Source organism: Carassius auratus, chromosome 10 (genome assembly GCF_003368295.1).
Source record: "Carassius auratus strain Wakin chromosome 10, ASM336829v1, whole genome shotgun sequence".
In the NCBI taxonomy this organism is placed as follows: domain Eukaryota; kingdom Metazoa; phylum Chordata; class Actinopteri; order Cypriniformes; family Cyprinidae; genus Carassius; species Carassius auratus.
Window position 1 is genome coordinate 2,400,322 of NC_039252.1, and position 25,847 is coordinate 2,426,168.

A 25,847-nucleotide genomic window follows, 5' to 3' on the forward strand; every position below is an offset into this window, starting at 1 on the left:
TACAGAGATGTTGATGTTTGCACAAGCTCTGAAGTTCGGTACTTCATTAAAGTCATGTTGCATTTATTTATATAGTACTTTATGCAATAGATAGCCTTTAATCAAGCAGCTTTACAGTATTAAACATGAAAACCCAGAGTCAGTGTAGCTTTCAGTTATAAAGCAGCTCTTCAGTGTGGAGCTAGCAAATGATAAAATATTTGTATTAGCGGGGGAAAAAACATTTTATTAAAGTTATAGTTTATTCAAAAATAAAATGTATTATATGTCACCTAACCTTTATTTTGTTTCTTATCCATATGACTTACAAAAGGAGATATAAGGCAGAATGATGTGTCATTCAGCTACTTTCTCATATAGCTAATTAAATGGTGAATACAGTTTCTCTGCCATCTCATTTTGGAGCCAAATATATTTATTTGTATATTTATTTATAATCTATTTATTGTTGATTATCTATTATTTATTTTTGTTTATCAGTTTATTGTATAATTGTAATTACATAATGACTTTCAAAAGCTGAAGTGATTACCTTTATTTTTTAGAATATTTTAACTAATTGCTGAATAATCAATTAATGTATACCGATTAATCAGCGAAATAATCGATGATTAGTCGATTAATCATTCGATTAATCTATTATATATATATATATATATATATATATATATATATATATATATATATATATATATATATATATATATAATTTTTTTTTTTTTTTTTTTAAGTTTGTTGCAGCCCTTTAGTCGTAATAGTAAACTAATACAGACAAAAAATATGACAAAAACACTACAGTGAGTTAAAATTGAGTATGAACTGTAGCCATTTCCAAAGACTTGCAGTCTTTCTTCTGTGACACCTGTGGCCCGTTATGTGAGCTGCAGTCTTCTGCTGACTAGCTCTTTTATGTCAGTTTAACCCCCATTATGCATTCTAGGGTTAATACGGTATGTTATCATGAACGGAAAGGAGAGGTTTAATATTGAAAAGTGGAATGTTTTTATTTGTTCGATTTATTTTAATTTGTTTTAATCACTATCCCTATGGCTGTCCAAACACTTAACACAAGCTCTCCACTGCGTCTTTCCTGCATGACTCTTGCCTTCTTTAACCCTCTTTCTGTTAGCTGTTATACATTTCAGGTACCTGTTTTTCTCTTTCTCAGAGGCTACACGTGGTTCTGCTGTAAAAAGGTTTTCTATCTCATTTGCGCGACACCCAACCAATGGTATGTTCGCTTTTGTTCATTTATAGTTTCACGTCTTCCCCTCACATTCAATTTTTGAGTTTTTTTTTTTATTATCTTATCTTCTGTATATAGAGTTCCTCCATCAATTGCAGAACAGGGAATATTAAAGTTATTAATTTTAGAGGACTGAAAATACCTATTCGACACAGCAGGAGCCAACAGTTTATGTCTCCTCTGTTCGGTGGTCTCTTGACATGGATTTCAAAGATTGCTGCCAGTTTTGTTCCATCATCTGTTGAAGCTGTCATTTTTTTTGTTATTACCTAATATTAGCTGGTTGATTTGTAGCTGAATGAGCTAGTTCTGAGATACTGAACCTGGTTATTTATCTGCATATTTGAGCTTTTCCTAACACTTTATGTGTTTTCTGTGTTTCCAGTTCCAAATACTTTAGTATGCAGGGTAGAGTCCTGCACGGGTCCATTTTTGGAGACCTGTGCCCTCCCATACCTGCAAAGTTCAGCACCAGATCCGACCCGTCACCCGTGATAATATAAAAATTAAATGCGCACCTGCCCAGACCCGTTAATATTTGGCCCGTTACCCGATCCGCACCCGTGATAAATCACACACGCTAAAATAATTCAGATTAAAGATCTTTATTTTTTTTATCTTGCACCTCTCTCAACATTACAACAGTGTCATTAATGTGCTAATGAAACAAAAGTGTGCTTTGTTTTGTGCCGTTCAAGTAGCCACCATCAAATGCAGTGGTGGTGACGTGATGGGTCAAATGTCATATCGTTGTTGCGTATGTGTAATGGTAATTTAGACATACAAATATTGCAAACAATTTTCATCCTCTCTACTACCCGACCGCAAGGAGTTAATTATCCGCTTGCATCCCCGCCTATGAATTTTAGGATTGTCAAAATCCACCCATTTCAGCCACTTTTATGCGGGTATCCGCAGGTACCCGACCCGTTGCAGGACTCTAATGCAGGGAATTTTGATCTAACAGAGTCACGTGCATTAAAGAGAAAATGTGTGAATAGTTGTAATATAAAGCATTATTTAAAACCGTTGTATCCCTGAAAATGTATGACATAGGTTGTAGTGTTTTATAAGTGGGTCTAAGATGGTTTTTGGAAGTTTAGAAAATTGTCCATTTTTAGCATATCATTTTTATTGTTTGTTTGTTTTGTTGTTTTTCTTTTAATCTGCTTTTCTAAATGGGTCAGTGTTTTCCAGTATGTTCAGTGGTAAGTGTTAATCATACTTAATATACTCGTTCTATCCTGTCTATATAGTGTATATTTTATTTTAGCTCGGTTTCCCAAACGTGGAAAGTGTTTAGATCTAGTCTTTATACCCTGTTTTTCAACCCTTACCAAACTCCAAGGCCATTATGATCGCTCCTATTAAATTAAAAAGAAAAGAGTCCTATTTCATTTTTAAGTTTACGTAGCCACTAAAAAAACTATCCTCTGAGTATTGTATGTTTTTGGTTTATTCCTTGCATTCCCAGAAATTAAATGAAAATAAATGCTCATTTATATTTCAAATTTTTTTTATAATTGCCAAGACAATCTTCACCTTTAAGACCTATTACTTTGAGCATTGCCTAATATCTGTTGACTTATATTGTTTTTAAGATTTTTACTTCTTAAGATGTCTCTTATTTAATTGCTAATAGGTGTTGTTTTTAACAACCTTAGCAAATCAATCTGGGTGTTAAGTAGGGAAGCATTTAAATATACAGGTGCTGGTAATAAAATTAGAATATCATCAAAAAGTTGATTTCACTAATTCCATTCAAAAAGTAAAACTTGTATATTGTTTTCACTCATTACATACAGCCTGATATATTTCTAATGTTTATTTCTTTTAATTTTGATGTTTATAACTGATGAATAAGGAAAATCCCAAATTCAGTATCTCAGAAAATTAGAATATTGTGAAAAGGTTCAATATTGAAGACACCTGGTGCCACAATCTAATCAGCTAATTAACTCAAAACACCTGCAATGGCCTTTAAATGGTCTCTCAGACTAGTTCTGTAGGCTACACAATCATGGGGAAGACTGCTGACTTGACAGTTGTCCAAAAGACGACCACTGACACCTTGCACAAGGAGGGCGAGACACAAAAGGTCATTGCAAAAGATGCTGGATGTTCACAGAGCTCTGTGTCCAAGCACATTAATAGAGAGGCAAAGGGAAGGAAAAGATGTGGTAGAAACAAGTGTACAAGCAATAGGGATAACCACACCCTGGAGAGGATTGTGAAACAAAACCCATTCAAAAATGTGGGGGAGATTCACAAAGAGAGGACTGCAGCTGGAGCCAGTGCTTCAAGAACCACTACACACAGACGTATGCAAGACATGTGTTTCAGCTGTCGCACTCCTTGTGTCAAGACACTCTTCAACAACAGACAGCGTCAGAAGCGTCTCGTCTGGGCTAAAGACAAATAGGAATGGACTGCTACTGAGTGGTTATGTTCTTTGATAAAGGTACATTTTGCATTTCCTTTGGAAATCAGGGTCCCAGAGTCTGGAGGAAGAGAGGAGAGGCACAAATCCTTGTTGCTTGAGGTCCAGTGTAAAGTTTCCACAGTCCGTGATGGTTTGAGGTGCCATGTGATCAGCTGGTGTTGGTCCACTGTGTTTTCTGAGGTCAAAGGTCAACACAGCTGTATACCAGGAAGTTTCATTGCTGCAGCAATTCAGACAAAAGGAGCCGCAACTAAATATTGAGTGCTGTACATGCTAATACTTTTCATGTTCATACCTTTCAGTTGTCCAAGATTTCTAAAAATCCTTTCTTTGTATTGGTCTCAAGTTATATTCTAATTTTCTGAGATTCTGAATTTGGGATTTTCCTTAGTTGTCAGTTATATTCATCAAAATTAAAAGGAATAAACATATGAAATATATCAGTCTGTGTGTAATGAATGAATATAATATACAAGTTTCACATTTTGAATGGAATTAGTGAAATAAATCAACTTTTTGATGATATTCTAATTATATGACCAGCACCTGTAAGTAAAAATAATCTTAATGTAATCAGTTCTGTCTTTTATATCAGTCAACAGTAAAATGCTAGTAAATCCACAATTACCATAAAAACAATAATTATTATTTTTATTTATTATGCACTTTCCTTATAATTAAATAGTATTGCACATTATATAAATGAATTGCTACTTGGCAACCGTTGACAGGGTTAGGCTAATGACCTTGTCAGAAGAGGCCATTTATGACTTTTGGTGTCTTTTATATTATATAACTGTTGCTGGTGTGTATTAGTACAAATAACCTGAGAGACTGTGTGTTACAGTGGAATAATCACTGTTATGCATGGCCTCTCATTGATTCCTGAAAATTGATATTCAGACATCTTGTGCCAAATTGCATGATGTGAATATATCAAATCATAATCATGTTGTTTCACTCGTTTCATCTGAGAAATAAAATAAGTATACAAGGTATGTCGATTATCATTTACGCTTCATAAATTCATCTTGGCCATGTGATGTTTTGGTAGATTGCAGGTATTGTGAGCTGTTCTTTGTGTGACCCATCTGCCTCCATCCTGCCCACCTCAAACTCACGTTTGACGGTGTTGTTGCTTGTCACTTTCAGAGGAAATGGAACGCCATGTTTCTATCATGTGTCCAAGATCTTAAATTATAGTTCATGCTAAATGATTATTCAAGCTGAAGATGTTTTATAGTCTTGATTCTGATATTCTGGTATATTTCATTGAAGGTTTTGAGTTGTACTCCATGGTTCCTTCAATCTGTCCCCTGGAGACCCTCCATAATTCCCTGTCTCTCAAACAAGTGGATGACTTCCTCGCCTCCATAGCCATATCCCATGATCCTGTACTGGATATATCTGCATCCTCCCCAGGTAATGTCAAGATATTATACACTGACAGCCACTGTATAATGTGTGTGATGTACTGTACATTTGTCTTAACCACTTTCTGTTTGTCAACCCTCAGCTGTGTCCACAAAGAAGGTTCCTTTGAACACTTACACTCCAGCAAAAGTTTTGCCCTGTCCTTTCACCCAGTCTCTTGGCAAGAAGACGTGCTCAAAAGAGAAGCATGGATCAGGCATGTTGAATTAAATGCAAATATTGATGGCAAAATATTGGAACAGATTATTACATATACAGTTCATTGTTTAAAGTATGTGAAAAAAAAAAAAAAAAAATTAGATGGTCATTTCTGATTTTATTATGGTCCCACACAACAAAACTTGAGAATATCAGTACATGTTATACTTGTTATTGTTCTTGGAAAAATATGTTGTATATTTTTCTATTTATGATCTAAAACAGGTCAGTAATGTTTTGGGCATTGTGACGTTTTTCTGGTTAACCACTGTGCCAACACCCCACACCCTTTAAATGCATGATGTATTTATAAAGTACAATGTTCACATGAAAATCTACATTTTATTATACAACGAAGTTTCTAAAGCATTTTTCATAAAGTTTTTCAAAAGTTTCTTTATTTTTATGTTTAAATTAGACTTTGAATAACAATTACATTACAATGTGACCCTTCTGAACACCACTGCATGTATGTGTGACAAGGCCAATTGTGCATTAAAACGTTCACTTTAATGACCGTTCAATATTAATGCGCTGCTTTAATTGATGTACACACACACGTTACTCACACACCTAGATCACAGATTGTGCTGCACAAACACAGAAACATTCAGGGGCACAGAAACCTGTTGTCTTTGCTGCCCCGTGACCTTTATTCATCGATACTAAATCACTACATTATTTCTCAGCAATAAGGGGATAAAATAGCTGTTTTTGAAGCAACTAAACTCAGCTTCATTGTTTGTAGACTAATATTAAATGATTTGCGACCTCCATCTTTCCTCACTTCCTTTCAACATTTAAACCTTGGCTTCCCACTGGAATTTGTGCTCTGTTTCTGTGAACAGTAAATCCTGCCTACTTTTATTTGATTGGCCATCTCATTTAGATATTGACAAGCTCTGTTAGACTGCTGAGGCATCGATCTAAAGTGCCTTGTTTTGGCCGCATCATGACACTTGGCTGTGTCAGTTGAGAGAGCATTATGGCTAAACCTTTCAGGCTTGGGTGATGCAAGGAGAGGAAGAAGTGTGCGATCTGTTCTGAGTTCAGAAAGAGCCCGTTCCGTGAGCTCTCCTCAAAGTTTGAGGGATGAAGAAGCTCAGAGTCATGTTCAACAGTGTCCCCAAGCATTCACTCCGTGTGTTCAAACACCTTTAAGTTTGGGAAATTTGAAAAAAAAAGAATGCATTTTCGCATCCAAGCCATGGGCTGAGGGCGATATGCTTCCCGATTTATTCAGAAAACACCTCAATAAATGTTGCACTATCGCAGCCAGGCAAGCAGCTGAGGGCGACATGTTCCAGAGACACAAAACTCGAAAGATATAAGAAATGCTTCACTTGTCTCACCGTTTACGAGTTTCAAACTATTCCGTTCAGGCTATGTTTAGCTCCAAGGGTTTTTTCCAAATGTGTGGAAGCAGCCCTGTTCCCGTTAAGGAAAAGGGGAATAAGAATATTGCCATACATTGACGATTATCTGATATGCTCATCGTTGAGAGAGCAAGCAGTGAAAGATGCTGGAATGGTGTTGAATCACCTCAGCAGCTTGGGGTTCAGGATCAACATGAAAAAGACAGATGGTTCCTTCACCGATGGATTTATCAATCATCCTAGAAGCCCTTTCTCAACACCCTTTTGAACCATTGGAGGGAGTTGGGCTTAAATGTCTCTCTTTTTAGACTGTGCTGCTCATAGCATAGTAACTGCTTAGCATGTGAGTGACTTACAGGCTTTGTCGGTTAGTCCGTCATGTTTGCAGTTCTCTCCAGTCCTCATTAAGTTTTCCTTTCATCCTAACCTGGCTTTTGAGCCTAAGGTGGCTGACTCGTCATATAGGCGCCCAAGCGCTGTCCAACAATGTTGATCTGCCGTGCTACAAGTCCTTGTGGAGATTAAAAGAATGCCATCTTCTCTTCCGATATTGTCTCCTTTCTGGAGTTTTAAATAATGATTTGATATTTATTTGCTGTTATTTATATTTATTGGCTATAATGCTTCTCTGACGAGACGCTTCTTCTTAGGCTTTTGCCGTGGTACAGCGGGTCACACAACATCCACATGGACACTGCAGACTAGCGATTTGCATGTTTTCTGCACGTCGACGCGGATAACGATGCAGAAGTATACATGAAAACTGACATATAGCTTATGACGTAAATGCTACGGCGTAGGTCTGAGGCAGAAGTATAAATCAGTCTTTACTCTGGGGAATTTCTGTTCAAAATATTGGTTCTGCAGCAAGTTGGACTATGCCACATACATTTGTGCGGTTTTCTAGACTGGACATGTCTGAGCAATCCTTAGCACTTGCACTGCTGGGTGCCGGCAGCTCAGTGCCCATTTAATTGTTTTGTTGGATAGCAGTGATATGGGTGCGATCGGGAGTGGTCAATATCTCCCAAAGCGATTCTCATAGTGAAACACCTCACTCAATTATCAAAGAACCCGGGTTAACATCAAGTAACTCATTGTTCTGGAGGCGATGGTACAGAAATACTTTGACATCAGACTTTACTCTGGCATTTCAGAATGATCATAACATTTAAGATGCTGTGCAACAAGATTGGTCTGCTAGTTAGTCAGGTTTTGCCATCCCACATTCCACATGCACACATTTATTTATTTGATGTGCATGGAGGAATTAATTCGGCAAATGCATTTCCATCTCCCATTTATTCACATTAATCCTTTTTCTTACATTTGTTTTAATCATTTTGAAAGTTTTAAAATTACTTGTTTTATTTTTGTTATTATTTTTCTTCATGATTATTTTACTTTCTTTTATGTAAAGCACTTTGAATTACCATTGTGTACGAAATGTGCTATATAAATAAACTTGCCTTGCCTTGCCTTGCCTTACAAGACTAAAAACCAAGTCGAGTGAATGTAAATACTTTTTTTTATTATTTATTTTTTTATTTGCCATTTCTATTACTGATATCTGATGCAATACTTTAAAATGTGCATTAAAACACTTTTTAAAGCACGCATTTAAAATAATAATATACTAGCTTGCTCTATTTTTATTCTATTCAATCTATTTTTTCAATCTATAATTTTTATAACATAATAATAATAAAAAAACCTTGCTATATGTACTACGTTAAGCTAACCGAGACAACAATAAACTAGCACTAGTAGGCACTAGTATATCATTGCTCTTTTGTTGATTTTGATTTCTTTCATTATCTTCATTTGTAAGTTGCTTTTGATAAAAGCATTTGCTAAATTAAAGATTTTATTTATTTATTATTTAAAACTGGGTGATGAAAAAGCTAGTGAATATTCCTCTGCGTGCCATGTTGTAGGTTGCTGACCCCTGATCTAAAATATTTAATTGGCTAGATATTATTCTTGTGTAAACTAAAACTTCCTTTTCAATGAATTGGTGGTACAAAAATTGTCTGCATTACAGTAAATGAATCTGAAAGAAAAAAATCTTTATCTAGTTAGAACAAAGAACTAATAAGAATACAAAGAAGTCACGCAAATTCTTCTTTCAGAGATGTTGAAAAGCTGGTATTCATCTATTCAATGAAATTGCTGAAGTAGCTCAAGACATACTTGTCACAACCCAGTGTTTCCTTTGTTTACGCAGTGTATTTTTTTCCCCTTTCAGATCAAGTTGATTTTCCAGCCAGAAAACCCAGAGGGGTTTTAGCTGATCTTTCAGATCATGGTGTGAGTAGCGGCAAAACCTCACAGCCAAGTTCAGAGACCAAGCAGCCCAAGCCTGCTCCCAACACTTCTATCCTTCTGCCACCTCAATCTCATGACCCTGCCGTTAAAACCCAACAACAATCCAGTGGCACAGCAGCACCTGAAACCCCTGCTCTAGAAAACAAGAGTGCTTCAAAAACAATGTCCGGCTTTTACACATGACATCCATCTGCAAACCCCGAACCAGAGCACAACTAAAAACACTGCTATCAAAGCACACAATGCCAAGCTCATGGACAACTGATGCATACCTTAACTGGACCCAGTGAACTAAAAAAAGAGCATGTTACGGGCCTTACTTCATTACTTTTAGTGACAAGAATTTGTCGTAATTAGCTGTACCTTTATTTGCATTTAAAGGAACATCTCACTGAATGTTTGATACCAAAACACAGTCCACCAAAAGATATTACATTGTTGTAATTACAATCATATCGTAGGCTTATTTAGCTTTTCCATTCACCTTGAATGGTTCAGAAGAATGTGTTACATTTATCTTGTATATTTAAATGTTAAAATGGAAAAGCTCACATAGAATAATTACTTGTCATAGTATGACATGTTGCTGCAGCTGGTATATAATTCTTTTGGAATATTTATTGAATGCAGCACTTTCTAGGGACTCATCAAACAAGGTCCAAAGTAATATTTCTTATTTAGAATTATATTTTTAATGTGTAGATTATAATACAATCAGACTGTGCACTTCTTTCCCTCCACTGCAGCTAACATCTGCCTTTTATGTTAACAAGTACTTTTCAATCAAACTGAAATTAAACATGAATGTTGTGAAAATTGGGAATAAACTTTGGCTGTTGGTATTTTTAAGTTCATTAAAAAATATAAATTTTTTGTTTAAACCTAAATTGTGCATTAGGAAACTGGAAGTGGTGGAATAGTTCAGCAGTAGGCACCTCTTCAAATCTCTGATCCCAACATAATTTGTGTTCTAATCTAATCACATACATTTCTAGTACCTGGTCCTGTCAAATTTTGGTTCTGGATGTCCACTTTTGTGCAGAGTTTAGCTCCAAGCTTCTCCAACACACACCAGCCTGTAACATTGTAGTAATGATGGAGATCTTGATTAGCTGGTTGAGATGAGTTTGATCAGGGTTAAAGTCAAGTCAAGTCACCTTTATTTATATAGCGCTTTAAACAAAATACATTGCTTCAAAGCAACTGAACAACATTCATTAGAAGAACAGTGTGTCAATAATGCAAAATTATAGTTAAAGGCAGTTCATCGTTGAATTCAGTGATGTCATCTCTGTTCAGTTTAAATAGTGTCTGTGCATTTATTTGCAATCAAGTCAATGATATCGCTGTAGATGAAGTGACCACAACTAAGCAAGCCAGAGGCGACAGCGGCAAGGAACCGAAACTCCATCGGTGACAGAATGGAGAAAAAAAACCTTGGGAGAAACCAGGCTCAGTTGGGGGCAGTTCTCCTCTGACCAGACGAAACCAGTAGTTCAATTCCAGACTGCAGCAAAGTCAGATTGTGCAGAAGAATCATCTGTTTCCTGTGGTCTTGTCCTGGTGCTCCTCTGAGACAAGGTCTTTACAGGGGATCTGTATCTGGGGCTTTAGTTGTCCTGGTCTCCGCTGTCTTTCAGGGATGTAGAGGTCCTTTCTAGGTGCTGATCCACCATCTGGTCTGGATACGTACTGGATCCGGGTGACTGCAGTGACCCTCTGATCTGGATACAGACTGGATCTGGTGGCTACGGTGACCTCGGAATAAGAGAGAAAAAGACAAATATTAGCGTAGATGCCATTCTTCTAATGATGTAGCAAGTACATCGGGTGTTATGGGAAGTGTTTCCGCTTCCGGTTTACCTAATTAATGCAGCCTAAAAATCCTTTAACGGATTTGGATATTAAAAGCATATTAGTATGTTATGTGTAAACCAGGTTAAAGAGATGGGTCTTTAATCTAGATTTAAACTGCAAGAGTGTGTCTGCCTCCCGAACAATGTTAGGTAGGTTATTCCAGAGTTTAGGCGCCAAATAGGAAAAGGATCTGCCGCCCGCAGTTGATTTTGATATTCTAGGTATTATCAAATTGCATCAGTTTTGAGAACGTAGCGGACGTAGAGGATTATAATGTAAAAGGAGCTCATTCAAATACTGAGGTGCTAAACCATTCAGGGTATTATAAGTAATAAGCAATATTTTAAAATCTATACGATGTTTGATAGGGAGCCAGTGCAGTGTTGACAGGACCGGGCTAATATGGTCATACTTCCTGGTTCTAGTAAGAACTCTTGCTGCCGCATTTTGGACTAGCTGTAATTTGTTTACTAAGCGTGCAGAACAACCACCCAATAAAGCATTACAAATATCTAACTTTGAGGTCATAAATGCATGGATTAACATTTCTGCATTTGACATTGAGAGCATAGGCCGTAATTTAGAAATATATTTTTGAGATGGAAAAATTGAGTTTTACAAATGCTAGAAACGTGGCTTTCTAAGGAAAGATTGCGATCAAATAGCACACCTAGGTTCCTAACTGATGACGAAGAATTGACAGAGCAGCCATCAAGTCTTAGACAGGGTTCTAGGTTATTACAAACAGAGTTTTTAGGTCCTATAATTAGCACCTCTGTTTTTTTTTCAGAATTTAGCAGTAAGAAATTACTCGTCATCCAATTTTTTATATCAACTATGCATTCCATTAGTTTTTCAAATTGGTGTGTTTCACTGGGCTGCAAAGAAATATAGAGCTGCGTATCATCAGCATAACAGTGAAAGCTAACACCATGTTTCCTGATGATATCTCCCAAGGGTAACATATAAAGTGTGAAGATTAGCGGCCCTAGTACTGAGCCTTGGGGTACTCCATACTGCACTTGTGATCGATATGATACATCTTCATTCACTGCTACGAACTGATGGCGGTCATATAAGTATGATTTAAACCATGCTAATGCACTTCCATTAATGCCAACAAATTGTTCAAGTCTTTTCAACTGGTTCAAGATCATTTGTAACTCTAAGGAGAGCAGTCTCAGTACTATGATACGGTCTAAATCCTGACTGGAAATCCTCACATAATACCATTTTTCTCTAAGAAGAAATATAATTGTGAGTATACCACCTTTTCTAGTATCTTGGACAGAAAAGGGAGATTCGAGATTGGTCTATAATTAACTAGTTCTCTGGGGTCAAGTTGTGGTTTTTTGAAGAGAGGATTAATAACAGCCAGTTTGAAGGTTTTGGGGACACATCCTAATGACAATGAGGAATTAATAATAGTCAGAAGAGGATCTATGACTTCTGGAAGCACCTCTTTTGGGAGCTTAGATGGAATAGGGTCTAACATACATGTTGTAAGTTTAGATGATTTAACAAGTTTATACAATTCTTCCTCCACTATAGTAGAGAATGTGTGGAACTGTTCCTCGGGGGTCTGTAGTGCACTGTCTGATGTGATACTGTAGCTGACGGCTGAATGGTTGCAATTTTATCTCTAATAGTATCGATTTTAGAAGTAAAGTTGTTCATAAAGTCATTACTGCTGTGATGTTGGGAAGTTTCAACACTTGATAAAGAGACTTGATAAAGAGACTTGATAAATACGGGCCCTGCTCCCTTTAATTGCTTGCCAGTTTCTGTAAGAGGGCCATAGCTTCAGATAAGTCTGTGTAAGCTTATTTCCACTCTCCTTTTCAGGTTTATTTTTTTAATATGACAGCATCCACTAGCACATCATGGTTGAATGGAATTTGATATTGGTCAGGGCCTGAATCTGCCCACCAGATAGATTTTAACAGGTTTGTCACATCCTGCTCCTGGAGGACTAGTGTCCTGCGGAGTTTAGCACCAACCCCATTCAAACACACCTGAAGCACCTAATCAAGGTCTTACTAAGCATACTAGAAACATTGAGTTATGCATATAACTACTGTTCCCAGGAGGAAAATTAGGTACAACACATGATTATGGGAAATCTCGCTCTTGCGCCATCTGCTGAATACACCTATATTCTTGCCTGAAAGGCTATGACACATGATGATGTGGGCTGGGTTACCTACCCACAGCATATAAATGCAGTCGCATGACTCATTCTCTTTTTTCAATCCAGCTCTTCACCAGGCAGAGGTGTTGTACCTCCTTTCCCTCTTTCTGGGAACAGTAGTTAATTGCATAACTCATAACTTGTGTAAAACCCGCACTGGACACAAAGCATGAAGCTTCCTGTCTTCCTGAAAGTCATTAGAGATGTTTGACAGAGCGGTCAGCTCAAATGAGAGCATACTGTATGCTTTTGACAAAACTTTGTGTGCATACACCACATTTGGGCACAACAACACTTTTGACCCATCCAGTGCAAACTGCATGCATGTGGGATGCACCGACAGTGCATGCAGATTACCCACACATTTCACTGATGCCAGCAGCAGAGATGTTTTATAAGATAACAGATCTAAGGACTCCAATGGTTCCAAAGTAGGTTCACAACTGGCCTCCAGAACCAGTTTCAGGTCCCACAACGGGACCATTGACTATGTAACGGGCCTCAGACATCGTGCCCCTTCAAGGAACCGAATGGTGCAGCACCATTTATGCCCTCGTGATAGGCTGAGATGGCTACCAGATAAACCTTCAGCTAGCCGGCTGCTTCTGTATGTGATTGTTCTTTGCAGATGCAAAAACAGCATGAAGAGTGGGCAGTGAGTGTTCTTTGCAGATGCAAAAAGATCCACTTCAGTGCCACTATTCGCGGGTGAAAGCACCACTCCCTGACCTGCGTGCTGCCCCTCGACAGCATTCAGATGGCCCAGGAAGTGCACTGCGATGAGTGTCGCTCAATGAGTAAAGACTCAGCTGTTCGAAATGAGTTTTGGAGGTCATTCCACCAGCTGGGCACAGTCCAGGAAAAGGTCAGTGAGAATGATTTTGAACCTCTTTGGGATGGCACCACAAGGTGCAGTTCACTTGCAGAACACAAGCTTCTGGAGGGCACATAAGTTTGAACTAGTGAGTTTAGGTATATATGGGTGCGTCTTGTAGGCAAGCATCAGTACCTTGAATTAGATGCGGGCGGCTACTAGTAGCCAGTGTCACCTGATGAGGAGAGGAGTAACGTGAGCTTTTTTGGCTCATTGAAGACAACCCTTGCTGCTATATAGCTGTATAGAGTAGTTGTGATGAAACGATGGGTTAGCTGGAACCACAAGCAGTTCTGTCTTTGTATGGTTGAGCTGAAGGTGATGTTCATTCATCCAGCTAGAAATGTCACTCAGACAGGCTGCAATGCGAGCAGCTACCGTCAGATCATCTGGTTGGAATGAGAAGTAGAGTTGAGTGTCATTAGCATAGCAGTGATAGGAAAAGCCATGTTTCATCAGGCGCTTTTATCCAAGGGGACTTACAAATGAGAACAAAACAATCAGCTGTAGGATTAAAATAACTAAAAACAGATCCAAAACTAAAAGCTAAACTTTATAAATACTACTTATACACATTTTAAATATAAAGAAATTATATAAAAATGACAAATGCATACAACTAAATTTCAACATTTAACATTTAAATGGAAAACAAAATAAAGCAAAAAACAATTAAATAATATTAAAGAACAAAAGGTTATAAGAGTAAAATAATGTTTCTAACATAACACTAAACCAAACTACATACATGTGTATATACAACCACACACACACACACACAAACACACACACACACACACACACACACACACACACACACACACACACACACACATATATATATATATATATATATATATATATACATACATGCATACACATTTATACATATATATATATATATATATATATATATATATATATATATATATACATTATACACATATATATATATATATATATATATATATATATATATATATATATATATATATATATATATATATATATATTAAAGTATTTTTTTTTTAATAAAACTAAAACTTAATAAAAGACCTATACAGACATAATAAATTTAGACATAATTTAACTAAAAATCTAATAAATAACAAATAATACAAATCAAACGATAGTAGTTTATCAGTAATCCTAAATTAACACTTCAAAACACACATGCTAAAAAATAATAATAATTAAAAAACTTAATTATGCATAGTAAGAAATGGTTATGAAAACTGAAACAGATGCGAAACAAGTAGTAGGAAAAAAGAGAAAAAAAAAAACAAAAAGCGATATTGATGGCTATGCCCCTGATTGTAAATAATTCACGACATTTATCGATTCCTAACTGGGTGAATTTAATCAGATTTGTCTTTATCTTTACTAAAATATAAATATCTAGTATATGCCCCAGCCCACCTCAATTTTAGCATTGGTTTGAAGTCTTTTTGTAGCCCCCTTCTACTTGTCCCCGGTGGCCGTCATGTCACGTGACTGGACCTGACGCGTCCTCGGCTCGCGTCACGTGCCTGGCGTCGACGGCAGACTCCTCTGACAGGAACTGGTGTGCAGTCTCTCTGAACAGGTTTGATTTTACACTCTTTTCTTCGTTACTATACGGTCACTCCGCATCGATCAGAGCTCTGTCGGTGATCTCGCGCGGGTGTGATGTTAAATCCGCGCGCTGCTGCTGTAAATCTCCAAATGGTGGCAGTGACACAGCCCAGAATAAAGACAGTGTTTGGAGGACGATTATCTGCTTTACTGTATTTTTCTATCACTCGTATTTGACGTTCGTATGGTGCACTGGTTCTCAGCACAGTATTGCAGTCCCTAATATTATATATCTCGAGCATCATCATCAGGATGAAACTGACAGATTCCTCACATAGCTCTCACTAAACACCCAAAATTATCGTTGATCATCATTATTAATAATGATTTTACATCATTCGCAATGTCCAAAGCGTTAAACTGCGCATTTGATTTCTGCTGAAATGCTCCAGTGATCTTTGGTTGTTTTACAGTAAAGCACTGGCCTGGTTTCTCCAGGTTTCTCCTTCATATCCTGGTCTGGCTTCAAACACATTTCCATATGAACAGTTTTATCTATCTATCTATCTATCTATCAGATGTTTTTTGTTTTTTTCTAATAAACTGATCTTGTGATTCATGTGTTAATATACTGATGATTATAAGGTGTAAAATCTTAAATGTGTTTTTTTTTTATATGTTCGTTCGCTTATTCGTTTGAATATAAATATAAATATAGACATTAAATATTTTCGAAATATATACTGTATGTGTGTGTATTTATATATGCATAATAAGGATACACATAACAAACACACATATTATGCAAACAAAAACTTTTATTTTGTATGCGATTAAGCGTCTGACAGCACTTTCAGGAATAATATATTGATCAATGGAGTTGTTCCTTATAAGCCTACTTGACTAAAAAAATTAAATATTAATAAAAGCAATATTATTCAGGTAATAATAATAATAAAATCAAATAACAATAGTAGTTTATTGTTACTATTATTATGTAATTCACACTACAAGGCACATAAAAGTGTTGTATCTTCATACCTTAAAACATAATTCTGCATTTAGAATAAAGTAATGTGTATTAAGAGTATAAAGAATAAATTCAGACTTTGATTATACTTTATATTTGCTCATTAAATGTGCCAGTGTTGTTCCTTATGATATCACACTATTAGATTGAAAGATAACAAAGAACACAAGCATAACAATTGATACAGTTACATTTACATTAAATAATTACTAACATAAATAGATAATGAAAATTAAACAATTGGAAAGAATTTAATTGAAATAAACCGATTTGTCCTTCCTGCGGCCTCCTGCATCGAGGTCTGCGGAGACTGAAAGTCCCATTAGATTTGTGGGATCTTAATGGTTGCCAGAATCTTGTTAGATATATTTTCCCACATCACTGGCACATCATCATCATCATCATCATCATCATCATCATCATCGGCAGTCGAAATGCTCCATCGTCTCTCACCAGCAGCTGATGCTCGACACCTTTCAAAGCTTTCACAGCTTTTGGAGTCAGAGTGTAATCCAAATGCCAGATTTCATGTGTCGTTTAAGCATCGATATCGCGATGTACGAATCCACGATAGTCACATCACTGGATGTGCGATGTAGGCTGTCGTAGTTGATCCGTTATTCATTAACTGTACGGGCCAGCTGCTCCCCGACCTTTGACGAATGTGATTCGCGGATTAATTGCACAGCTAAACCATCATAGAGTGAAAGTCTATCATTTACATGTGTTTTTAAGTCCTGTCAGTTTAGCAGGGTGCATATAAAAACGAGCAGAGAGAGAGAGAGAGAGATAAACCTATCCAGTGATGAAATGTTTTCTGTCAAATCTTGTGCGATATCCTAAACTGTAGAGATAATTACACAACGCATGCTGTACCCGTCTGATTCGTGAATTAATGATTCCTTTTGAACCGATTCAATTTAATGAATGGTTTAAACAACTGACCTGTCCAACACTGAACTCACGAGACGTCTGAATTGGTGTATAACAAAAATCTGTAACTCTTTACAATAATGTTCTATTTTTATTAAACTATTTAACTACATTATTTAACATTTACTATTACTAAACTGCACTTCTACAACATTGTTAATTTCAACATTTAGACTATAGCCTTCATTGTTGAAATCAAACGTTGTACAGTATTTGTTAAAATAGTTAATGCACTGTGAAGTAACTTTACCAAACAATGAACAGCTGTGTTTTTATAAACTAAGAAAAACTAAGATTAATAAATATAGTAACAAAAGTATTGCTCGTGGTAAGTTCATGTTAGTTAATATGTTAACAATTCAAACCATATCCTAAAGTTACAAACAAATAATTTACTCTAATTTAAATAATACTCTGATGTTTAAATCATTTAAAATGAGAATGTAAGTGTGCTCTCGGCATTTTTGTTTTTAAGAAAAAATTTGATTCGATTTCATATCGCAATATATATTGCAGAAAAATAAAATATCGCAATGTCATTTTTTCCCAATATCGTGCATCCCTAGTTTTAACTCTATTTGCTTTACAGGGCTTGAAAACTTACTTTTATACCAAGGAGAAGCATATATGCTGCTTAGTTTGATTTAGGATTGCATTAAAATGTATAGGAACACAATGAACATTTATCAAATAATGTGTTTGTCTTTAATAAAGGGATGCAAGACTAGAAGACTTACACAAGCCAAATGATGTAATTTTATTTATTATAATACAAAATGTACAGTAGTTTTTCAATATTTTTGCTATTTAATAATTTTGGAATTATTTCCAGGCCAGTGTATTGTGCTGATACTAGTGAAATCTACATGTTGAACTATATGTGTTGTATAATATTACTATTCTGTGCTTCCTGTGACAGGCCGCCCAGACAGAAGACACAAGAGCAGTGTTGGGTGAGTTACTTTCAAAGAGTAATTCATTACTAATTACGTCATCAATATTGTATTTAAATTGCTTTTCTAATTACTAATTACTAAACCTTAAAGCAGAGACAATAGAAATTAAGCTCTTTATTCTTTCAATTTTAGTCGAACGTGGAACAGTTTAGCATTTTAGTTTTAAAACAAATTTAATACATTAATACAATCTGATCTGATAGTCGTTCAGTAAAACACAGAACTAAATATTTATGTAACAATCATCATGGTGCAGTGTAAACACTCCCATTACTTTATTTATCTTTATCATATTATAAATCATATTTTAATATATAATAGTAAAAAAATACAATAATCCTTGTTTCGTTCGACATTATACATAGCCTAGTAAAAAAGCTATAGACTATAGTAGAATAAAAAAGCCTATATAAATCTGAATGCATATTTCAGTTTTGGTTAATTTTTATGACACATTGCTGATAGAAGTTAATGAAGAAGGCAGAAAGCGCACCCTGTTTTTTTCCCTTTATTTTACAAAAGCACAATGTTTTGATGTTATTGTCAAGTGTAGACACATCATAGTAAACCCTTTTTAGATTCAATTGATTTTAGTTTTATCTGTAAATGAGTATATTAGGTTATGTTCTCCATCAGAAAATACTGCAAGTGAACGTGCTGGTGCGCAGAGGGTTAAAGACGCTGAATTCAATTTATCTATAGACGATATATTTAGATTTCAGATTCAGGAATGATTTTAGAACTGATTAAATTATTTACTGTATGTAACGCAAGTATTTTATAAGTAACTGCAATTAAATTATCTAAAAATTAACGGTAATCCCTAGCTAACATAATAAATGATTCCTGTTTTTCCATCCTGATCATATTTTCACTAATAACTTTTCAGAATTGCTTACTCTTCTTTGAACAAACACACAATATTTCATCACCGCACTGATATATGTGACCCTGGAACAGAAAACAAGTCATATATGTACATTTTTGAATAAATGATTGAATAAATAAATAATCTCTGAATATATAAGCTTTTCATTGATGTATGGTTTGTTAAGAGGACAATATTTGTCTGAGATACAACTATTTGAAAATCTGGAATCTGAGGGAGCAAAAAAATCTAAATATTGAGAAAATAATCTTTAAAGTTTTACAAAATATCTTGATGGAACATGATCTTTACTTAATATCCTATTGATGTTATATAGAATTTGGACCCATACAATGGGACGATTTAAATCGTCATATTATCCAGACATTATAAGACATTATAGACATGATAACATAACCTTCGGTAAAGCTGCTTTAAAACAACCTGTATAGTGAAAGCAGTTTGGACAAGGAATGTGCATTAAACAAGTAAATGATGAAATGTAAGATATCAAATTTTGTGTTCTTTGTAGCATAATGTATGTTCTTTATTCCACACATAACTCCCTGTGTGTTTCATCCAGGTCATGTCATTAAAGATGGAAATGGATGCCAGTGGGGTGTCCAGGGCACCCATCTCTGTTCTGCCTGCCGCTGAGGTCAAAGCCAGCCTGAAGCCAGAAGCCGATAAACCCCGGTGCTCCAGCACCCCCTGCTCCCCCATTAAAAGTACTGTCTCGGGATACCAGATCCTCCACATGAACTCCAACTATCTAGTGGGCTTCACCACCGGTGAGGAGCTTCTCAAATTAGCCCAGAAGTGGTCTAGCCCTGATAACAGCAACACAGAGGCCTTGCCCAGCCCCATCAAAAAGCCTGTGGATTTAAGCCTGCACCGAGCCTCGCGGATTTACAAAGCCAAGAGCCGCTACTACCAGCCGTATGACATCCCAGCCATCAACGGACGCCGGAGGCGGCGCATGCCCAGCTCGGGCGACGGCTGCTTGAAGGTGAGCGGGGAGCCCAGCAAGGCCTTACACGGGCCCCTGCCCCTCTGCCTGCTGAAGGGCAAGCGGGTGTACTCCAAATCCCTGGACTACCTCAACCTGGACAAGATGAGCCTCAGGGAGCCGGCGGACACTGAAGTGCTGCAGTACCAGCTACAGCATCTCAATTTGAGGGGCGAGCGCGTGTTCACCCGAAACAAGACATGAGTTCTCAGAGACGTCCAGCCGTGATGTAGGGCCTTGATTTTTACCACTCTGATTATAGGCAGGTCACTACTAAACTAGGGTGACCATACGTCCCATTTGTTTTGGCCCTGTTTTTCTGTTTTCATACTTGCTGAACGTAATGATTGAAAAGTAGTTTGACCAATAACATGCAGGCATTGTACATAATGGACCAATCATAGCGTGTGAGAAGGTGGGATCTACGTAGAATGGTCAAAGTAAATATTTTAGCCCGGAAAATATGGCATGTATGGTCACCCTAACTAAAGCCCAAAGTATACTTAGGTTTTTAGCGTACGCGACAGTCTATGTTCAGTGTGCGTGATGCAGATTTTGTCACCAGAATAATACCAACGTACTGTATGTGCACGCCACCAGAGTTTTTCTCTGCACGCTCAAGTAACACGTGCAGTTTTGCACTAATCAGTTGTTCCACAAGGGGGCAGCACTGGCCCGGGCTGTTGTCTCACAGTTTCAAACTAAACTAGACACAGAACATCAACAAAATAGTGAAGACTGCAACAACAACAGACTGATCTTTAGATTAAAAAAGTACAAAGATATTTTTAGAGTTCGTAACGTCTGGAGAAAATAGCGCAAGATGACCCCATCAAATGGAGTATAGTTTGAAAAAGCTCTGCCTTAGACTATACCTGTATACATTTAAAAGCAAAGTGTAGTTTGGGCTCACGGCATCCATAGACCACTAATCTTGTTTGTTAACCAGAGAAGTGATAAAGCACCATGAGGCCCAGTTAAGAGAAACTAAAGGAGTAGTTCGTTGAAAAAGACAAATTCTGTCATTCTGTACCCACCCTCATATTGTTCCAGATTTTTGGAGAAACTGTATGCAGCTCTTTCCATACAACGACAGGAAACGGTGACCCCCTATGGCTTTGTGTGCCATATTCTAGATTTACTAATTAGTGTGAGAGCGCAGTCACCCCATAAAAGTGCTGATGGGAGAGGAAGTCTGCGCTTGATCTACTGACAGTGTACAGACACAGATCACTTCCATAATGAGCAATGCAATCTGCCAAGAGCAGCTCAGTTCAGCATATCACAGCCATGTTAAGAGCAAAATGGCTCAAGACATGCTTTCTTGTTTGTTAAATAATGACACAGATACCAGTGAATAGACTACTGCAATCTGTTCATTTAAACACTCTCCTCCCATAAATGTTGCGTCTGAAAGGGAAACCCCTACAAATGCATCTGCAGTCAAGTCAGCTACAAAAATTACTTTTCTGGGTGTCTTGAGTAAATTTGTTATTGATATCTGCTGTTGGTCTGAGATTTAATTTGTGTCCCGTGATTAAAGACTCTGATTTGAGTCTGTTGCACAAAACTAGCAAGAGACTTTGGAAGACTTGGATTATAGCAAGCAAGAGTTATAGTATAGAGCTGTAGTATAGACTGCTTTAATGGTTGGACTGCATTTGAATTATTTCAGGTTTTTCTCCTGAAATCATGCAGCCCTAACCAAAACTGACTTTGTATGAAAATGAACTGCATTAAGAAACATTCAAAATTCTTCTTTTCAGTTTGTATAAATCTGAGGGTGAGTAAATAATGGCATGATCACTATTCCTTTGTCCTCACTACAAATCATTGTAAAGTGTATCGGTGCAGGGGATTCATGCATAGTGTCGTTTTTCAGGATTAGCAATAAATGCTGTGGCTTTCTTATTGTTATGTGTGAGTGTGAGTGTGTTCAAAACACTTCAGTCTTTGTGAAACTACATGTAGTCTTCTGTTCATTCGATCATACGCTTGTGTTATTCTGCTTACTTCAGTAACTGGTGTCAGGTGAGGATCTCTACTGTTACACAATCCAGACTCTGACAGGCTTATCTCTGAGAACCCAAACTAGCATTAGCATAGAGAAACCATTAATGGCCTTTTCATTTCTCTAATCGATGCTTTCCTGGAGACTCACCGGATCGGTTTGAATGACACTGAATGCCGTGTTGTTTTTGGAAGAAATGTGTGCGGTGATGAAGCTTGTGACATTTATTTTTCCATCCCCCTTCACAGTGCACATAGCTGATAACACTGCTATAAAAACCAAAGTCCAGGGGATCTTGATGAATCCATTTATGAACAGCAGACAATCTTTCACGGTGTTACACGATAAGCACTAACAACAGTTTGTGGGATTTTATTTCTCCTTGTTTTGACGACAGTGTTTTTATATGTGTCCATTTGCTTTCTGAATGTTTAATAATCTTTATCATCGTGGAAGATATTTGTTCTAACCTTTATAAATTATTACATGCTCTTCAAAACTCCTTCTTCTAAGTGTTTAGTTGAACCCCTCGTGCATCATCTTTTTTTCTTCTATATCTTCCTTCTGTATTTTTGAATAATGCACTGATTTATTCTTTTGTTTCTAATCTAATCTAATCTTGATGAACTGTCATATTATTTTAACGTTTCAGTCATCTAACCACCGATGGCTAAATGACAAACATTAAAATAATATTTAGGAATATGCTCTAAAAAGCAGCTTAGGTTCGTTCAGTTTAATATATTTATTAATTGTGATGTGTTGGTGATGTTTTATTACAGTATTTCCAAAGTTTGTTATTTACATATTGGATTTTTAATTTAATTCTAATTAATAGTTCTGTTGTCGTTTGATTTCCTAACTACATAGTGTTCACATTCATGTGCTAGAAGGCCATTGGACCACTGTTAAAAACTGAATTAGTGACATTACTGGAACAGTGTAATTTATTATTTATCTTAAACTAAAGTGAAGGAGATCAAGCCTGCTGCATATGAGTTAAACGATCGGTTCTGAAGCATCAAGGAATCATGTTAAACACCACTGATCCTGACTCCCAGTCTTATATTTATGCTTGTTTCAGGCTGCAGTCATTTCATCTGAAGTCACTTTGTTTCTGACCCAGTCGAGTCCAAACTCAAAACGTGAGCTGGTTTGAAAGCGTTTGGGGGAAAAAAGCTGTAAGGAGTTGCTACATCTCGTGTTTTGGGCTATCTATGTTATTTACTGATTTTTAAGGAAGAATTGTATTTATCAAATTTTTTTTTTTTTTTTTCGTGAAATAGCTAAATTCTCAGCAAGAAATATACTCAAGTCGTGACATTTCAGAGCCAATAAGGGTGAACTGCCAAGCTTGAAGACCTGTCGTGTGTTGAACAAGTTAAACTGTTGTATTCTCTATTATCATAATAATAGTCATAATTTAAAAACCGCTCCTGACTAGGATACAACCACATGTTAATCTCTTAATGAATAAAACTGCGTTATACACCACTACTGGCTGCAGTGCCTTCAGTAAGACATACACAAGTTATTCAGGAGGCATGTCTTAGTTTGCACATGTAATATTGTTGTGTTATCTTCTGTTCTCAAGGTTTTTAATGCTTGAAATATTCTTTTACCCTCTGCGGTGTCAGACTTCAGTTTTTGTCAAAGTTTGAGCTTCATTTGATATTAATAAAACACTGTTCTTTGCATTGTGTATTTCTCGCATTGTGTTGACAGCAAATGATTGAACCTTCAATGCAATCTGTGTCACTCTGGACAAAAGCTTCTGTCAAATGCAGAAATATAAGAGTGTTATGTTAATGCAATGAAGATCTGAAATATGGGCTTAATTACATTATCTGATCATATTAAAACCATGTTTAAATGCCCTCAAGACTCATTTATCAAAGACTGACTCAGCAAACTTTCTATGGGTTTGCAGAATAACAGAAGTGTAAAATTCATAATGTGTTGTAATATATAGATATAAATATTTAACTCTAATCTAAACTGTTTTGGATCTAAATGTCTTCTAAATACCTGTAAATACCACTGCATGCTATGTATACAGTACTACATATTCCATGCATTAATGCATGTTTTGCATTTTATAATTGTAACTCGCTAAATCTTCTATATATAAGTACACATACTTACATAGACACAGATGTCCAGTGATCTGATGGTTAATGTCAATCAGCCTTCACTGATCTGAGATCAGCAGTGTGGGCAGCACTTAAATACCGATTATTATTTACTCCTGTAAAGTTGCATTGTTTCAACTATTACAAAGACACACATTTATTTTAAGTACATTTCAGAAATTACATTACACAATTACACAAGAGAAATTAACTTATTTATGATGCATCTTTCACTGTTAATCCTGTTGTAAAGTTATGCACCATCAAAAAATAATTAATACATTTGTTATGTGTAGAATGTGAGAAATAAGCCTTGCAATATCAGCAATACTATAATAAGAAATTTTACAGCAAATTTTAAACTTGATAATCTGAAAGCAAAAGCACAAACACAAATAAAACTAACAATTGTTGAGCACTTTTTTGATTAAACAAACCTTGAGTTTTAATCATTCAATTTGATTGTTTTATAAGTAAAAGATCAAGATTGATATTTACATTTTAAAACTTGGCTGTGTATGTACAATTATTTGAACATTAAACAGCAGAATAATATATAACCTGGACAGTTTGGATCTCAATGCTCAAAATTATGCTCAAAAATGATAAATATTATGAATAAAGTTTATCTTTATTTAAAGTTCATTAACTGTACTTTCTTTAAGGATGGACAACGCAATGTTTGCTCATCATACACCGATATGAAATATTAGCAAAGTAATTAAATGATTAAAACCATGCCCTATTTCATCGTCAAATGAATATTTTACAATATATTTTACAAATTATGAATGCATATTTCATCAAGTGAAATGTTAACATAAAAACTATGCAAACTACCTTAAGATGTATTGATAAACCATGACAGAAAGCCACATGATAAATCACAGTTCATCATAATAATAAGGGCAAATAATTATTCAGATGGTTCATAAACACAAAGACAAAACACTGTCAGGGTAGCACACCACAAATACAAGTACGGGTTGCATGCATGTTTCTGTTGAGCATTATTTAGATTTAAACTGTAATAATTCATACTTTTTTTTACTTCCAAACCCTACAGATGACTGTTTTTCAAATGACATATAGTGAGGTTAAACTGCTTTTTAAAATTTTTTCACTATATAAAAGATTATAATTATTGTTTTGCTTTTACTGTAGCAAAACAATACAAAATATTGTATTATTAACTTAGATTTGTTTGTAAAATAATATAAATGCATAATATAATATTCAATTATAAATAACTATTTTAATACACAATATTGAATTATTAAACACTTTTGAATGATTACAATTTAAGTTTTTATATTTTTTATTATTAGCTAGTAAAATGGTAGAACTACACACTGTAAACAATTATAGTGTATTAGTAGTTATGTTACTCTCTATGAAAATAATTCA

General features: G+C 35.9%; 2 protein-coding genes across 19 annotated transcripts in view; both read left to right on the plus strand.

Moving 5' to 3' along the window:
* LOC113109533 (inositol hexakisphosphate and diphosphoinositol-pentakisphosphate kinase 2-like) overlaps window positions 1-9,848 on the plus strand; it is a 37,914-nt gene extending 28,066 nt beyond the window's left edge. For 7 of the 17 annotated variants that reach the window (XM_026273115.1, XM_026273121.1, XM_026273127.1 and 4 more), the window contains 3 exons: window positions 4,968-5,111; window positions 5,206-5,319; window positions 8,946-9,848. In XM_026273115.1, coding sequence (XP_026128900.1) covers window positions 4,968-5,111; window positions 5,206-5,319; window positions 8,946-9,208 — 521 coding nt within the window. In that variant the 3' untranslated portion in view covers window positions 9,209-9,848. Of the gene's footprint in view, window positions 1-1,168; window positions 1,232-2,433; window positions 2,455-4,967; window positions 5,112-5,205; window positions 5,320-8,945 lie in introns of all 17 variants that reach the window. The other 10 variants (XM_026273111.1, XM_026273116.1, XM_026273120.1 and 7 more) reach the window with 2 other exon arrangements.
* Window positions 9,849-15,455: 5,607 nt separating this feature from the next.
* On the plus strand, window positions 15,456-24,185 carry LOC113109537 (UNC119-binding protein C5orf30 homolog). Of its 2 annotated transcripts, XM_026273129.1 has the most exons (3): window positions 15,456-15,532; window positions 18,384-18,417; window positions 19,872-24,185. In XM_026273129.1, the coding sequence occupies exon 3, from the start codon at window positions 19,875-19,877 to the stop codon at window positions 20,499-20,501; it is 627 nt and encodes a 208-aa protein (XP_026128914.1). In that variant the 5' UTR covers window positions 15,456-15,532; window positions 18,384-18,417; window positions 19,872-19,874; the 3' UTR covers window positions 20,502-24,185. The 2 variants fall into 2 exon arrangements, with proteins under 2 accessions (XP_026128914.1, XP_026128915.1); XM_026273130.1 differs by lacking the exon at window positions 18,384-18,417 and having other exon boundaries at window positions 15,457-15,532.
* Window positions 24,186-25,847: the final 1,662 nt, after the last annotated feature.